The 18,362-nt window shown below is 39.4% G+C and overlaps 2 protein-coding genes across 2 annotated transcripts; both read left to right on the top strand.

Moving 5' to 3' along the window:
• Positions 1 to 552: 552 nt before the first annotated feature.
• LOC129622574 (olfactory receptor 1L8-like) lies at positions 553 to 1,509 on the top strand. Its single transcript, XM_055539177.1, has one exon. The coding sequence runs from the start codon at positions 565 to 567 to the stop codon at positions 1,507 to 1,509; it is 945 nt and encodes a 314-aa protein (XP_055395152.1). The 5' UTR covers positions 553 to 564.
• A 7,592-nt stretch (positions 1,510 to 9,101) lies between these two features.
• Positions 9,102 to 10,058, top strand: LOC129622573 (olfactory receptor 1L8-like). Its single transcript, XM_055539176.1, has one exon. The coding sequence runs from the start codon at positions 9,114 to 9,116 to the stop codon at positions 10,056 to 10,058; it is 945 nt and encodes a 314-aa protein (XP_055395151.1). The 5' UTR covers positions 9,102 to 9,113.
• The last annotated feature ends 8,304 nt before the right edge of the window (positions 10,059 to 18,362 follow it).

Below are 18,362 nucleotides of genomic sequence, written 5' to 3'. Positions count from 1 at the left end.
TGTAGAGATTTTTATGGTAACCAAGCATCTATAACTAACCAATATCTAAAAATGATTGAAATTCTTATGGAATGTGTCTATAGAAAAGGCAGGGGTGAATATGCTGACTCTAAGAAGTTGACATAAAACACTTTTTTAAAACACTCTGCAGATGTAGAGTTTTTTCTTAATATTATTTTACATATTCTGTTTGTTGATCTGTCACCCAAACTACAACATGAATGGCACAAAAGGCAAATATTTCTCAGTTGAATTGCTATGTTCCCAGTAGGGAAACAGTGCTTTCCCCAGATTGGGATCTAAGGAACTTGAATCAGAGAAGTCCACCTCTGATGACTTCTAAAGGAAAGCTCTTATTCTGTCCCTCCAACTTTTAACATAAAGCACTTATGATGCCCATGGGTTTGGGAAGGGAGGTCCACATCAAGAACCATGAGAGTGGCATTGCCTGAATAGCTGGTAATGATGACCAAATAGAGGAAACAAAGACTTATCATGATTTGGGCTATGGAATGGTAGCATGTGAAATAACAGAATGTCTTGTATTTAACCAGACCCAAGCCAATGGAAAGACTCAACCAAACCAGCAGTGTCTCTGAGTTCATCCTCCTGGGACTCTCCTCCCGACCTCAGGACCAGAAGCCACTCTTCATCCTCTTCCTCATCATATATCTGGTCACCATAACAGGGAACCTGCTCATCATCCTGGCCATCCACTCTGACCCCCAACTGCATACCCCCATGTATTTCTTCTTGAGTGTCCTGTCTTTCACCGACATTTGCTTCACAACAACCATTGTCCCCAGGATGCTGGTGAACTTCCTGTCACATAAGACCATCTCCTATGCTGGGTGTCTGTCCCAGATGTATTTTACATATGCTCTGGGCAACACTGACAGCTGCCTTCTGGCAGTCATGGCCTATGACCGCTATGTGGCCATCTGTGACCCCTTCCACTATGTCACCATCATGGGCCACCGCCGCTGTGTCCTGCTGGTGACCTTCTCCTGCTCATTGCCTCACTTCCACTCACTCCTACATGTACTTCTGCTGAATCAGCTCATCTTCTGTGACTCTAATGTTATCCATCATTTTCTCTGTGACATCAGCCCTCTGATGAAATTGTCCTGCTCCCCCACATTAATCAATGAAATTGTGATAATGACAGAAGGACCTGTTCTTTTGGTGACCCCCTTTCTATTCATTACTTTCTCTTATATACGGATCCTCATTGCAATTCTCAAAATTCCCTCAACTTCTGGGAAACACAAAGCCTTCTCCACGTGTGGTTCGCACCTCACTGTGGTAACACTGTTTTATGGAAGCATCTTCTATGTCTATTTACAGCCTGTGTCCACCTACACTGTCAGGGACCACATGGCAACAATTGTCTACACAGTTCTGTCCTCCATGCTCAATCCTTTTATCTACAGCCTAAGAAACAAAGACCTGAAACAGGGTCTGAGGAAGCTGTTGGGCAGGAGGAAACTTCAGGCAGCACCCCCTTGATGAACACACAAGGGAATCTTCCCCATTTGAATCTGGTTTCTACTGGCTTTTGGTGATCAAGCAAGCTCTTGGAGGTTAACATTTTTAACCCATGTGAGAATAGGAATTGTGGTCAATTACATCCATTGATGAAGACCCATCAATTGGCTCTGCCTCAGCATAAATCATGATACACCCCCTCACCATTTCTCCTCTTTTGTATGAAGATTCATCAAATTGCATCTTAGAAATATTGCTTTGAGATAAGCCTTTTCTCACAGATATTTCCTGGACTGATTTCTGTCTTTTATCAAGAATTATCCTCCAAAATTCTTCAATTTCAGTAAATTGCTAAAACTAATTATTTAATTTATAGCTGCTGATTGTCTTTGAAAATGTTTGAAAGAGGAGATAATGAATGGAGAAAAGGAAAAGGAGAAGATGGAGTATATTTTACTTAATTATCTCAATATCAGGATTTTTTATAACACCTTAATTTTCTCTTCCAACACTTTTTCTTGGCTTATTAAGTTTTCATTTTTACTATTCTCTTATCTTTCTCCTGATTTACTGTATTTCTATGGTTTTATATCTTTTCAGTTTCTTATTTTTTTTTAGCACACAACTGCCAAATGCTAATGGCCAGAAAGAGAATCATAAATGATAACATAAAATTATCCATTGTGTAGTATGGATATTGAAACATTTCTTACTTCTGTCTATCCTTAAACCTACATGTTTAAAATATATGATTTAAACTGTATTCTAGAAACTCCAACTCTTGAGTCCGACTTGAAGGTATATTACTAATATCATAAGTGTCTATTGATTCCAGACAATTTATTTTAGTCAATCAATTTTATAACAAGTAAAAATTTGGGAAAAACCTAAAATCCTATCAATAAGGACTGGAGAAACTAATTGTGATTAATTATCAAATATAACAATATGCAGCAGGAAGAAAATATCAAGCAGATCTCTGTTATTTTCTTGAAATGTCATTAAATAGAAATCTTAAGTAGACCTGAGTATGAAAGTATGAATTGATTTTAGTTTTCAAAATAATATGTTATATATCTATATAGTCACTGAAATAAGAATGGAAGTGTAAGGCTAGGGAGGGACACAGAGGGAGAGAAATTGCACTTCTTTATACACATTCATCTGAATTTGTATAAATAAATATTGATAGCTCATGGAATTGAAATCTATTAGTAAATCAAATGACCAATGCCAATGGTGAAAGACTGTAAAATACCAGCTGAAGAGAAACTTTTTAGGTGCTTGCAAATATGAAAAACATCATTGTTTGGCTCTTGAATCATAATTTGATAGGATACAGCATTCTAAGTATCGAAACTTCCGGAACATTAAGGACATATCTAATTGTTCTACCTGAAGTGTTTTCAGTGAGAATCAAGAGGTCATGCTAATGTGATTGCCTCCCTTTTGTTGTTGTTCAGTCACTGAGTCATGTCCAACTCTTGGCGACACCATGGACTGCAGCACGCCAGGCTCCTCTGGCCTCCACTATTTCCTGGAGTTTGTTCAAATTCATGTCCCTTGAGTCGATGAGGCTATCTAACCATCTCATCTTCTGTCACTCCCTTCTCCTTTTCCCTTCAATCTTTCCCAGCATTAGGGTTTTTTCCAATGAGTCAGCTCTTTGCATCAGGTGGCCAAAGTTTTGGAGCTTCAGCTTCAGCAATCCTTTCAATGAATATTCAGTGTTGATTTCCTTTAGGATTTACTGCTTTGATCTCCTTGCCATCCAAGGGACTCTGAAGAGTCTTCTCCAGCACCACAACTTGAAAGCATCAATTCTTTGGCACTCAGCCTTCTTTATGGTCCAGTTCTCACATTCACACCTGCCTACTGGAAAAACCATAGCTTTGACTATACAGACCTGTGTCAACAAAGTTACATCTCTGTTTTTTAATAGGCTGTCTAGGTTTGTTGTAACTTTCCTCCCAAAGAGCAAGCATCTTTTAATTTCATGCCTGGAGTTATCATCCTTAGTGATTTTGGAATCCAGGAAAATAAAGTCCATCACTGCTTCCACTTTTTCCCCTCCTATTTGCCATGAGATGGGACCAGATGCCAAGATCTTAGCTTTTTGAATGTTGAGTTTCAAGCCAGCTTTTTCACTCTCCTCTTTCACCTTTATCAAGAAGCTCTTTAGTTCCTCTTCACTTTCTGCCATTAGAGTGGTATTATCTGCATAGCTGAGGTTGTTGACATTTCTCCTGCCAACCTTGATTCCAGCTTGTGATTTATTCAGCCTGGCATTTCGTATGATGGGCTCTGCATGTAAGTTAAATAAGCAGGGTGACAGTATAAAGCTTTGACATACTCCTTTCCCAGTTTGAAACCAGTCTACTGTTCCATGTCTGGTTCTAACTGTTGCTTCTTGACCTGCTTTCAAATTTCTCAGGAGACAGGTAAGGTGGCCTGGTATCCCCATCTCTTTAATAATTTTTTGAGTCATACAAAACCCTTTGCAAAGACAAGGCTGTGATCCATGAAGGGGAATATAGGAGAAGGGAATTTTTAAAAGGGCAATTGTGGGGTTATATGAAATCATGTATGTGAAACTTTTGAAAATTGTCAAGCACCATAGAATTGAAAGACTCTTTCATTGAATAAACAAAAGAAAACTAAATAAAACAATTTTCCCCTAAGAAAAAGAAAACAGAGAAAGACAAATACTGTTTGATATCACTTACATGTAGAATGTAGAAATAAAAGAAACTATTGAAAATAGCAAAAAAAAAAAAAATGCCAACATAGAGAACAAACTCTAGGTTAACAGTGAGGCAGAGCAAATAGGGATAGAGGTTTAAGAGGTACAAGCCATCATATATAAAACAATGACCTATTTATACAAGCATGTATTGTTCAGCACAGATAATATACCCAATAGTTTATAATAACTATAAATGGAATACAATCTTTAAAAATGAGAATCACTATGTTGTACACTTTGAACTTAACACATTGCACATCAAGTGTACCTCAGTTTTTAAATTTCTTTTAAAGAAAGACAGTTGCTGAGAGGACAAATTCAAAAGTTCCCACCAATAGTACATAGAACTCTACTCAGCACACTGTAATGGCCTATACGGGAAAAGAATCTAAACCAGAGTGGATATATGTATATGCATAACTGATTCATTCTGCTTACATCTAACTAATGAAATATTGTAAATCAAATATACTCTAATAAAAAAAATTTTTTAAAGGAAAATAAGAAAATTTACCAGGCTGTGCAAGGAAAAAATGTTCTCATCAAAACAAATAAGTTGTAGCTCTGTGAGGTTATGGATGTGTTAACTAACATTATTGTGGTAATTACTGTGCTTAATAAATACGTCTCAAACAACTGTGTTGTACACCTTTAACTTACACAATGCTATGTGTAAATCATCTCAATAAAGCTGGAAAATAATAATTAAATATTTGTTGGATGAATGAATGGAAACAAGAGAAAGATGAAGGCCACATGAAGAGTAAGTGCAGGAGGCAGGACTCAAACCCAGGGGTTTCTGCCTCAGTAGTATTTACTCTTGGTAAGTAGGTTAAACTTTCTACACTCAACTCAAAGGTAAGGAAGAAGACGCAGATGTTTTGTGTGAGACAGTGGTTTACCCTGAGGGCAGTAGCAGAATGTGTTGTTTTTCCTATATTTGTGGATGATTTTTAACAAAATACACAATATTATCTATATAAAGCTCAAAAGAAAATGTTATTTCTGGTTTTAGTGCCAGAAAGAACTGCTATCCTGCTTTTTCAGATGAAGAAACTGAGGCTCATAGAGGCAAAGTCTCTTGTTAAAAGCAACCCCTAAATGAGTAGGCCAGCATTCTAATAAGTATCTCCTCTCCCTCAATGCAACTTCAAATAACTGATTTGAGCCTAAACTCTTAAATACATACATGTTTTTCAAAGCCCCTTTGCTAAATATGACAACATTTGCCTGACCCTGTGATTTTAAACATATGTAAATTCACATTAGCCTAATCCCTCACTTAAAAAAAAATCTAATCCACATGCCTCCCCAGATACTGGAAAGCACATACACACCACTGATCTCCACCAACTGACCCCCTTAAAATTGGAAAACTCTGCATATACATTTATGTATGATCTGTCTGGTTCTAGAGTACACCTTGGTCCACACCTATTTTCAATAAAATGAAAATATTCACCCACATGAATATTTTTCTACCCTTGATAAAATACAGTTGAAGCCTAACCTTGAGACAGTGCACTGAGGCTCATTAGCTCTGAGATTAGTCCCAACAGCTAAACAGGAAGCCTGAGGGGTCCCCTGTCCCCTTGAAGTAAGCTGGGCTAGCTCTGATTCCCTTTGTGCTTTCTCTGCCTACAGAGATCCCAGGATGAAATCCCCTGAGAAGTCATCACACCACAACTTCCTCAACCTAACAAGCACCCCAGAGACTAGCAGAGCATACTCCAAACTCATGAGAAGCTGGCTAGGCTTCCACAATCAGGAGAGTCCTCTTACTTGAGTCAGAGCATCTCCCATTCCATGGGAGATACACGAGGAAGCTGAACTTTGGCTGAGAAGCAAACTATGACCTGATGAACAGACATGGTGCAGATCAGCTTCTGGAGAGGTTGGGAATGAAAGAAAAGCATCTGGACATGCAGGTGAGCTTCAGGAAACTGGCCACCCACTGGGCTACTCTAACCCAGCTTAGTACCTTACTCTTTTCTCTTTGGATACTTTCAAATATTTTATGGATTGAGAAGTCATAGAGTCCAAGTAGAACTTCCATGTGGCATTTGGTTTTAAGTCCATCCAGTTGGACTTCTAGGCTACCTATAACATAAGTTTTGGTGAAAGCAAAGTGCTTCAGCAGAAAGGAAGAGGGAAAAAACAAAAACAAAAAACTGTTGTATTCCTATTCTGATCCACTCACACTGTGCTTTTAGAACTATTCTCACAGGTTCTCAGATCCAAAACCTTCCTCCTGTTTTCTAGCCTGGGTGTTCTTCACATCTATGACCTGGAGCATCCAATTTAAATAATTCACCAAATTGCCACTAATTTTTGTATTCCACATTTCCCCAGGCAGCCCTTTCACAAATGACTCACCTTTGAATCTTGATTTGTGTGTGATAAACTTCTTTTCAGACATGGTGTCTCCCTTGTTATCCTTAAAATGTCAAGAACCAGCTTGTGAGCAGGAGATGCAGGACAAATCAAACCCCATTTTTTGTCTTCAGGGTACTGTCACTGCACGGCCACAACTCCACACTCCAGACACACCCCAATTATAAAAGCCCATGATTTTGGTCAGTTAATCATGAATATTCAAATACTCAAATTCTACCATCTCAGCAACAAAGATAACTAGATCACCTCTATTGCAACTACAAGGATAGATTCAGAACATGGGAGAAGAAAGCTTGTTGATAAAGGGCAATAGAGAGGTATTTCATGTTAGGAAATTGTCAAAATGAGGAAAATAGTGCATGATTGATTGTTGGTGACTGTGACAGATGATAAATATACCAAACCTAGGGGAGGGGTAGCGTAATGCTTGAAAGCATGAGCTTAAAGTGAGTCAGAAATCTGAATGTGTCCAAATCCTGATTGCAATTCAATTCCTTAGTGACCTTGAGCAAATTGCTTCACCTCTATAAGCCTCATTCTCCCATTTAATAACACGTGCTTTCCAATTTCTTATTATGGAATTTAGTGAGGTGAATGGAATAAGCTTGACATGTCATACATTTTCAACAAATATTGGTTTATTCTAATTAACTTTAATTACTGATCCACTCAAAGCTCAATGCACTGAAACAAAACAAATATTTCTTCCATTGCTGTTGTTCAGTCACTAAGTCATGTCTCATTCTTTGCAATCCCATGGACTATAGCACACCAGGCTTTCCTGTCCATCACTGTCTCCCTGAGTTTGCTCAAACTCATGTCCATTGAGTCAGTGATGCCATCCAACCATCTCATCCTCTGTCACCCCCTTCTCATCCTGCCCTCAATCTGTCCAAGCATCAGGGTCTTTTCCTTTCTTCCATAAAATCTTACAAAATCATAAAATTAGCCTGAAAATTTGGCAGTGCAGGATGTGATATTTTACACAGGTGAATGAGTTGATTTTGAGACCTTCTAGAAATAGAAGATGAGGGAGGGTGACATGGGGATTGATGAGTATCAGCAGCTTTTCCTGAGTGTTCATAATATGTTTGTCTTGAGGTGTTTGAAATGTGCTATCTCACTAACCCCTCATGAGAATGTGGATGCTTTTGCTCAATATCACACATGAAGTAACTGAGGTTTAAAAATGTTTGGGGTAACTTAAAACTAAAGTGTAAGCACTTACTTATTTTTTCTATTAATTAATATGATAATACATCAATGTACTTTTATACCAATGTGCATTCAAAATGTCTGAAAGGATATGGTGCCTCTAAAGAAATTATTTTAAACACTTTGATGATATGTGTGTTTCATGTCATATATAATATGAAAGTATATATGTTGAGATTTTTACTGTAGCTAAGAATGTATAAATACCCAAACATCTCAAAATGTATCAAAATCCCTAAGGGATATGTCTATTCACAAGATATAGGGGGATACACTGACTCTGAAATCTTGATTTAAAGCACTTTGTTAGAGTACTTTGTAGATGCACAATCCCTCATTATAGAACTTTTGCAGTAGTAAGAAACAGAGGCTATTTTAATGTCCATTGCTAGGTCACTAGATACAACAACAAAAAAACATGTATGTAGACATGTTTCTCACAGATATTTTTGGATAAACATATGAAAGAGGAATTTTAAGGGAAAAACTGAAGAGTCAAAAATGGATGTCCATACTATACAAATGTGATTTACAACAGGAGTTTAAAAAAAGGAAAATGGCTTTACAAAAGAGGGAAGACCTGCATAGACTGATGCTCATATCCCATGAGCTAAGGAGGAAGAGCCTCTCATTCTGTGTGCAGACAAAAGGGAAAATCACTATTGCACTGGATTCAACATTCCTTTGAGATTAGCTCTGTTGGTTATTTTGAAAAATGGTTATTTCCACCCAAGACCTAGTATACCAACTGAATCTGCTTTGATAAGGAATGAGGGTTCTGTGACTTCAATATCTAAAATACCCTCTACTCCCCAGTCACCTCCATCTTCTTGTATTTTGTTAAAAAATGTATCCCTACAATGATATAATATTACCTACTCTGCTGATGATCTGTCTCCCAAACTACAAAATGAACAACTCAAAAGAAACATCTGTTTTATTGCTATGTTCCCAAGAAGGAAATAGAAATTTTCCAGAATAGGAATTAAGGAACTAGAATCAAAGAGGTTTGCCTCAATATTTTTTTAAGTAAAACTCTTGTTCTGTCCCTCCAGCTTGCAATATAAGGCTCTTATCAAGCCCATGGATTTGGGAAGGAAGGACCACATCAAGAATGATAAGGGTAACACGCTTTCCCTGCAGAGTGGCTGATGGTGACCAAGTAGAGGGAACAACGACCTGCTGGGTTCTCATGATTTGGGATACAGAATTGAAGCATGTAAAATAATAAACCTTCTTGTATATAACTATTAATAGACCCGAGTCAATGGAAAGACTCAACCAAACCAGCAGTGTCTCTGAGTTCATCCTCCTGGGACTCTCCTCCCGACCTCAGGACCAGAAGCCACTCTTCATCCTCTTCCTCATCATGTACCTGGTCACCATAACAGGGAATGTGCTCATCATCCTGGCCATCCGCTCTGACCCCCAGCTGCACACCCCCATGTATTTCTTCTTGAGTGTCCTGTCTTTCACTGACATTTGCTTCACAACAACCATTGTCCCCAGGATGCTGGTGAACTTCCTGTCACATAAGACCATCTCCTATGCTGGATGTCTGACCCAAATGTATTTTATATATGCCTTGGGCAACACTGACAGCTGCCTTCTGGCAGTCATGGCCTATGACCGCTATGTGGCCATCTGTGACCCCTTCCACTATGTCACCATCATGGGCCACCGCCGCTGTGTCCTGCTGGTGGCCATCTCCTGCTCGTTGCCTCATTTCCACTCACTCCTACACACAGTTCTACTGAATCAGCTCACCTTCTGTGACTCTAATATTATCCATAGCTTTCTCTGTGACCTCAGCCCTCTGATAAAATTGTCCTGCTCCCCCACATTTGTCAATGAAATTGTGATACTGATAGAAGGATCTTTTATTTTAGTGACCCCTTTCCTATGCATTACTTTCTCTTATATACAAATCCTCATTGCAGTTCTTAAAATTCCCTCAGCTTCTGGGAAACGCAAAGCCTTCTCCACGTGTGGTTCGCACCTCACTGTGGTAACACTCTTTTATGGCAGCATCTTCTATGTCTATTTACAGCCTGTGTCCACCTACACTGTCAGGGACCACATGGCAACAATTGTTTACACAGTTCTGTCCTCCATGCTCAATCCTTTTATCTACAGCCTAAGAAACAAAGACCTGAAACAGGGTCTGAGGAAGCTGTTGGGCAGGAGGAAACCCCAGGCAGCACCTTCTTGATGTACACACAAAGGAATTGTCCCCATTTGAATCTGGTTTCTACTGGCTCTTGGTGATCAAGCAAGCTCTTGGAGATTAGCATTTTTAACCCATGTGGGGCAAGGTATTGTGAGCATTTACATACTTTGCTGATGGCCTATTAATTGGCTCTGCCTGTGATTAAACCATGATACTCTTCCCTACAAAGAGTCATCACATTGCATCTTTCAAATGCTGCTTTAACCTAATCCTTTTCCCACACTGGGCGGGTGGCTCAGACGATAGAGAATCTGCCTGCAATGCAGGAGACTCAGGTTCAATCCCTAAGTCGGGAAGATCCCCTGGAGAAGGAAATGACAACCCACTCCAGCATTCTTGCCTGGAGAATTCCATGAACAGAGGAGCCTGGCAGGCTACTGTCCATGGGCGTCACAAAGAGTCGGACACAGTGATTAACTTTCCCTTTTCCCACATAGATTTCCTGAACTAGTTTCTCACTTGTATTAAGAATTATCTCCAAAATATTTCAAATTCAATATACTGCTAAAAAAATAAGTTCTCAATTTTTAGCTGTTGACTGTCTTTGAAAATGTTTAAAAGAAGGAGAATGAAAGGAGAGGAGGGAAAGGAGAAGAGGATGGGGGGATGCATTTCAGCTAATTTTCTCATTTGAGGACTTTTATAATCCCTTATTTTTGTCCTCCCAAACTTCTTCTTTTTTAAATACTAAGTTTTCAAGTTTAGAATTCTCTTATCTTTCTATCCTTCCTTCATTATATTGCTGTAGCTTAGTTTCAATTTCTTTTTTTTTAACAGACAATTGAAAATGTTAATGGCCTGAAAGAACAAGAATCAAGAGTGGTGACTATAAAATATCCATTCCATAGTGGGATGTTGAAATCTTTCTTGTCTCCATCTATCCCTAAACTGTATGTTTAAAATATGATTTAAGACTGTATTCTAGAGACTTTAGCACTCAAGTGTCTAACTGAAGGAATATTATCATAAGTGTATATTGAGTACTGAGATTTTATTTAGTCAGTCTCAGTTTATAACAGATTAAAAATTGGCAAAAGCCAAAAACCCTGTTAATAGGAAATAAGAAAATTGTGGGGTTTTATGTAAAATGTAACAATATTCAAAAGGCTGAAAAAATGAAACAGATCTCTATTATTTTCTTTTTGTTTGTTTGTTTGTTTGTTTGTTTTGAGGTTCTAGAAAAGTATAATTAATCTTTAGTGATAGCAAGCAGAACAGTGGTCCACTGGGGGTGGTTGGGATTGACTGCAAAGAGATACAAAGGAACTATTTGGGGGTAATGGAAATGTATGTCTTGATTGTGGTAGTAATTACATGATGCATACATTTTTCAAAAGTCATCAAACTATAAACTTAAAATGAGCTTATTTCAGTTCAGTTCAGTTCAGTCGTTCAGTCATGTCTGACTCTTTGTGACCCCATGAATCACAGCACGGCAGGCCTCCCTGTCCATCACCAACTCCCGGAGTTCACTCAGACTCACGTCCATCGAGTCAGTGATGCCATCCAGCCATCTCATCCTCTGTTGTCCCCTTCTCCTCCTGGCACCAATCCCTCCCAGCATCAGAGTCTTTTCCAATGAGTCAACTCTTCGCATGAGGTGGCCAAAGTACTGGAGTTTCAGCTTTAGCATCATTCCTTCCAAAGAACACCCGGGCTGATCTCCTTCAGAATGGCCTGGTTGGATCTCCTTGCAGTCCAAGGGACTCTCAAGAGTCTTCTCCAACACCACAGTTCAAAAGCATCAATTCTTTGGTGCTCAGCCTTCTTCACAGGCCAACTTTCACATCCATACATGACCACAGGAAAAACCATAGCCTTGACTAGACGAACCTTTGTTGGCAAAGTAATGTCTCTGCTTTTGAATATGCTATCTAGGCTGGTCATAACTTTCCTTCCAAGGAGTAAGCGTCTTTTAATTTCATGGCTGCAGTCACCGTCTGCAGTGATTTTAGAGCCCAAAAAAATAAAGTCTGACACTGTTTCCCCATCTATTTCCCATGAAGTGATGGGACCATATGCCATGGTCTTTGTTTTCTGAATGTTGAGCTTTAAGCCAACTTTTTCACTCTCCACTTTCACTTTCATCAAGAGGCTTTTGAGTTCCTCTTCACTTTCTGCCATAAGGGTGATGTCATCTGCATGTCTGCAGTTATTGATATTTCTGCCAGCAGTCTTGATTCCAGCTTGTGTTTCTTCCAGTCCAGCCACTTTCTTGAAATGTCATTAAGTAGAAAAAATTAAGTATAGCAAAGTATAAAAGGATGAATCTACTATAGTTTTTTAAATTATATGATATATATTTTTATAGTCACTGAAATAAAAATGGAAGTGTGAGGGGAAGAGAGAAATTCCACTTCTTGGTACATATTTGTAATGTCTGAACTTCTTCAAATAAATATTTATAGCACATGGAATTTAAAAGTATTAATAAATTACATGATCAAGGCAATGATGAAAGACTTTCTTTGTAAGATACCAGCTGAAAAAAAAAAACTTTCTTGCAAATCTGAAAACCATCATTGCATGGCTCCTTCATTTAAATCACAATTTCATAGAATATACTATTCTTGGTACGAAAACTTCTGATACTTTAAAGACATATTTCACTGTTCTATTGCATCAAGTGTTTTTGATGAAAAACAAAAGATTGCTCTAATGTGTTCTTTGTGATCACCTCCCCTAACCACAGTTTATAGATAGCCTATACCAAATATAGCCATGGTGCCACTGTTTTGGCTTTAGGAGAGCAGATTCAAGTCCACACAGTATACACCAAGTGTGGGTAAAGGTCATTGTCTTTGGAAATAATTCAATTTTAAAGCTGAATGGAAATGAGAATGGCCTGTATCAGCCATGAAGTGTTAGTCATTCAGTCGTGTCCGACTCTTTGTGACCCCATGGACTGTAACTGCCAGTCTCCTCCATCCTTGGGATTTTCCAGGCAAGAATACTGGAATGGGGCTTTCTTCTCCCAGGGACCTTGCTGACCCAGGTCTTGAACTTGGGTCTCCTGCATTGCAGGCAGACTCCTTACCATCTGAGCCACCAAGGAAGCCCATACAATCCTGAAGAAAAATCACAAAATGGAGCACACACATTAAAAAATTTCAAGATGTACTACAAAGGTGAAGTAATTAGTATGTGTAACATTTATATAGGAAAAATATTTACAGCAATGTAAAGAATAGAAGACCTAGAAATAAATCATTATTAATATAATCATTTCATTTTGGGCAAAGTGCTAACATAATTTAAAGAGGAGAGTAGGACCCATTGAATATGTTAAGTTGGAGCAACTGGTTATACACATATACTGTGTCTCATATTAAATATAAAGCATAAGAACCATATGAACTTCTCAATAGATCCAGAAAAAGCTTCTGACAAGAGTCCTCATTCATTTATGATTCAGTTCAGTTTAGTTGCTCAGTCATGTCCGACTCTTTGCAACCCCATGAATGACAGCACACCAAGCATTCCTATCCATCACCAACTCCCCGAGTTCACTCAAACTCATATCCATCAAGTCAGTGATGCCATTCAGCCATCTCATCCTCTGTCGTCCCTTTCTCCTCCTGCCCCTAATCCCTCCCAGCATCAGAGTCTTTTCCAATGAATCAACTCTTCACATGAGGTGGCCAAAGTACTGGAGTTTCAGCTTTAGCATCATTCCTTCCAATGAACACCCAGGACTGATTTCCTTCAGAATGGACTGGTTGGATCTCCTTGCAGTCCAAGGGACTCTCAAGAGTCTTCTCCAACAACACAGTTCAAAAGCATCAATTCTTCGGTGCTCAGCTTTCTTCACAGTCCAACTTTCACATCCATACATGACCACAGGAAAAACCATAGCCTTGACTAAACGGACCTTTGTTGGCAAAGGAATGTCTCTGCTTTTTAATATGCTATCTAGGTTGGTCATAACCTTCCTTCCAAGGAGTAAGCGTCTTTTAATTTCATGGCTGCAGTCACCATCTGCAGTGATTTTGGAGCCCAAAAAAATAAAGTCTGACACTGTTTCCACTTAAAAAACTATAAACAAGATCAGTATAGAGGGAACATACCAAAGGCCATATATGGGGAAACATTGAGGGCAGGAGCAGACAGGGGTGACAGAGGATGAGGTGGTTGGATGGCATCATCTGCACAATGGGCATGAGTTTGAGCAAACTCTGAGTGAAGAACAGGGAAGCCTGGCACACTGCAGTTCATGGAATCACAAAGGGTCAGACACAACTTAGCAACTGAACAACAACAACAATGGCAGACTGACAATCACACACTCAGTGATGAAACGCAGAAGACATTTCCTTGAACATTACAAACAAGATGTAATGGATCTTAATGTAAGGATGCCCAGTCATCCCACGTTTATTCAACATAGTAGTGGAAGGTCCTACCCACAGCAGTCAGAAAAGAAAAAGAAATAAAAGGAATTCAGATTGCAAAAGAAGTAAAACTGTCACTGTTTGCAGATGACAAGACACAATACGTAGAGAATCCTAATGAAACTACCAAAAAACTGTTAGAACTAATAAATGAATTGAGTAAATTTATAATACTGTATGATATCATTCATATATGAAATCTAAAGAATCAACAAACTAGTGAATAAAGCAAAAAAGAAGCACACTTACAGATATAGCAAAAGAACTAGTAGCTACCAGTGGAGAGAGAGAAGTGGGGAGGAGAAATACAGAGATAAAGATTTTTAAAGGATTATTATGGAATTATATGAAATCATGTACATGAAACTTTTGAAATTTGTAAAGCATTATAGACTCAAAAGAATCTTTCATTGAATAAAAAAGGAAAGCTAAATAAAACAATTTCCCCTAAGGAAAAGAAAACACTCAGAGAAAGACAAATACTGTATGATATCACTTATATGTGATTATAAAAAATAAAACAGGAGGAGGAGCTAAGATGGCGGAGGAGTAGGACGGGGAGAACACTTTCTCCCCCACAAATTCATCAAAAGAACATTTAAACGCTGAGTAAATTCCACAAAACAACTTCTGAATGCCGGCAGAGGACATCAGGCACCCAGAAAAGCAACCCAAGTCTTCGAAAGGAGGTAGGAAAAACTATAAAAGACAAAAAAAGAGACAAAAGAGGGAGGGACGGAGTTCCGTCCCGGGAAGGGAGTCTTAAAAAGAGAGAAGTTTCCAAACACCAGGAAGCCTTCTCACTGCCGAATCTGTGCCGAGCCTTGGAAGCACAGAGGGCAACATAACAGGAAGGAAAAATAAATAAACAATTAAAACCCGCACATTGCAAGCCCTACGGTAACTCCCCCAGTGGAGAAGCAGCGCAGACGCCTGCATCTGCCATTAGCAGGCGGGGGCTGAGCAGGGAGGCGCGTTGTGCCTGCATCACAAGGATCTGGCCTGAATACCCCGAGCGCTATCTGAGCGAAATAATTTGGGCTAGCAAACCAGACTGTGGGATATCTACCACGCGAAAAGCCAGCCCTAACCTAAGACACCGCCAGGCCCCTGCACGGAACAAAGGACTGAACAGAGATAGCCGGCGGCAGACCATCCCCCTCCGGTGATAGGCAGCCAGAGGCGGAAGGGGACAATCGCAGCCCCAGAGAGACATTATCTATAAAACTGTAAGCAGGCTTCTTTGCTAACTAAAACTTCTTGAGGGTCTGGACGGTCAACATCTGCCTGAGAAGGTGCGCCGGTTGCATACCTAGATCACCGAGCGGCGAGGAGGCGATAAGTCGCAGCAATCGCGCACACCAAACACCTCATCACCTGAGCTGCTCGGATCTGGGAAGGGCACAAAACGCAGGCCGAACTGAGTCTGCATCTCTGAGGACTACCCGAATGCCTGAACCTGAGCGGCTTGGACCTGGGAACTGCAGGCAGCCCAGGGCCGGCCACAGATGGTTCCCGGCAGAGCAACCTAGAGCCTGAGCAGTGTGGGCAGGGAGGCTACACGCGCCGTGAACTGGGGGGCAGACCCAGTGTGGCTGAGGCACTGCGAGCACACGCCAGTGTTATTTGTTTGCAGCATCCCTCCCTACCTCCCCTCAGCGCGACTGAACAAGTGAGCCTAAAAAAAAAAAAAAAAAAAGTGTCCTCCACCGTCCCCTTTGTGTCAGAGCGGAAACCAGACACTGAAGAGACCAGCAAACAGAAGAGGCTATAACATAGGGAAACGCCTTGGAAGCTACAGGCCATAGATTAAAACCCTGTGGTTACTACGGACTACATAGGAAGGGGCCTATAGATCTTGAGAAATATAAGTCTGACCAAGGAACTAGCCAAAAATGAACTGAACCCACAATACTCACAACAAAATCGGAGAAAGTCCTAGATATAGTTTTACTATTTTTACGATCATTCTTTCTTTCTTTCTTTTATTTAAAAAAAATTTTTAAGTCCTCTATTATTGCTTTAATTTTCACTTTTATAACCTATTACTTTGCAAAAAAAAAAAGAAGACCCTTTTTTTTTTAAAGCAAACTTCATATATATATTTTTTATAATTTTTTTGACCTTGTTTTTTTTTCCTTTCCTTTCCTTCTTTTCTTTAACATTGTATTTTTGAAATTCCAAACTCTACTCTAGATTTTTAATTTTAGCTTTTGGGTATTTGCTATCAATTTTGTACCTATAGTTTTTTGTGTGTGTGTGTGTTTTTTTTTTATAATTTCTGTGACCCTTTTTTCTTTTTTCTTTTTCTTTTTCTCTGTTTCTTTCTCTTCTTCTTTTAAATAACATTGTATATCTGAAATTCCAAACTCTACTCTAGATTTTTAATTTATGCTTTTTGGTATTTGTTATCAATTTTGTACCTGTATTTTCTTTATAATTTATGCGACTTTGTTTGTTCTTGTTTGTTTTGTTTTTTCTCTCTCTCTCTCTTTCTTTTTCTTCTTCTTTTTTTAACATTGTATTTTTGAAATTCCAAAGTCTACTTTAGATTTTTAACTTTTGCTTTTGGTATTAGTTATCAACTTTGTACCTATATTTTCTTTATCATTTTCGCGACCTTGTTTGTTTTTGCTTGTTCGTTTTTTCTCTCTTTTCCTTCTTCTTTTCTTTAACATCGTATTTTTCAAATTCCAAACGCTACTCTAGATTTTTAATTTTTGCTTTTATGTATTTGTTACCAATTTTGTACCTTTAAGAACCCAATCTTCAGTACCCATTTTTCACTAGGGAGCGAGATTACTGGCTTAACTGCTCTCTCTCCCTTTGGACTCTCCTTTTTCTCCACCAGGTCGCCTGTGTCTCCTCCCTAACCCCTCTCTACTCTGCACAACTCTGTGAATTTCTATGTGTTCCAGACGGTGGAGAACACTTAGGGAACTGATTACTGGCTGGATCTGTCTCCCTCCTTTTCATTCCCCCCTTTTATCCTCCTGGCCACCTCTGTCACCTTCCTCCTTCTTCTCTTCTCTGTATAACTCCATGAACAACTCTGAGCAGTCCAGTTGTGGAGTGCACATAAGGAAGAGATTACTGGATAGCCCACTCTCTCCTCTATTGATTCCACCTCATCTCATTCGGGTCACCTCTAACTCCCTCCTCCCTCTTCTCTTCTCCATATAATGCTGTGAACCTCTCTGGGTGACCCTCATGGTAGAGAAACTTTTCATCTTTAACGTAGATGTTTTATCAATGGTGCTGTATAGAAGGAGAAGCTTTGAAACTACTTTAAAAATAAGACTGATAACTGGAAGCAGGAGGCTTAAGTCCAAACCCTGACTCCAGGGAGCTCCTGACTCCAAGGAACATTAATTGACAGGAGCTCATCAAATGCCTCCATACCTACACTGAAACCAAGCACCACCCAAGGGCCAACAAGTTCCAGAGCAAGACATACCAAGCAAATTCTCCAGCAGCAAGGAACACAGCCCTGAGCTCCAAGATACAGGCAGCCCAAAGTCACCCCAAAACCATAGACATCTCATAACTCATTACTGGACATTTCATTGCACTCCAGAGAGAAGAAATACAGCTCCACCCACCAGAACAACGACACAAGCTTCCCTAAACAAGAAACCTTGATAAGCCACCTGTACAAACCCACACAGAGTGAGGAAATGCCACAATAAACAGAACTCCACAAACTGCCAGAATACAGAAAGGACACCCCAAAATCAGCAATTTAAACAAGATGAAGAGACAGAGGAATACCCAGCAGATAAAGGAACAGGATAAATGCCCACCAAACCAAACAAAAGAGGAAGAGATAGGGAATCTACCTGATAAAGAATTCCGAATAATGATAGTGAAATTGATCCAAAATCTTGAAATCAAA

The sequence above is a fragment of the Bubalus kerabau genome, chromosome 11 (assembly GCF_029407905.1).
Source record: "Bubalus kerabau isolate K-KA32 ecotype Philippines breed swamp buffalo chromosome 11, PCC_UOA_SB_1v2, whole genome shotgun sequence".
In the NCBI taxonomy this organism is placed as follows: Eukaryota; Metazoa; Chordata; class Mammalia; order Artiodactyla; family Bovidae; genus Bubalus; species Bubalus kerabau.
This window is presented reverse-complemented; position numbering and strand designations above follow the sequence as displayed.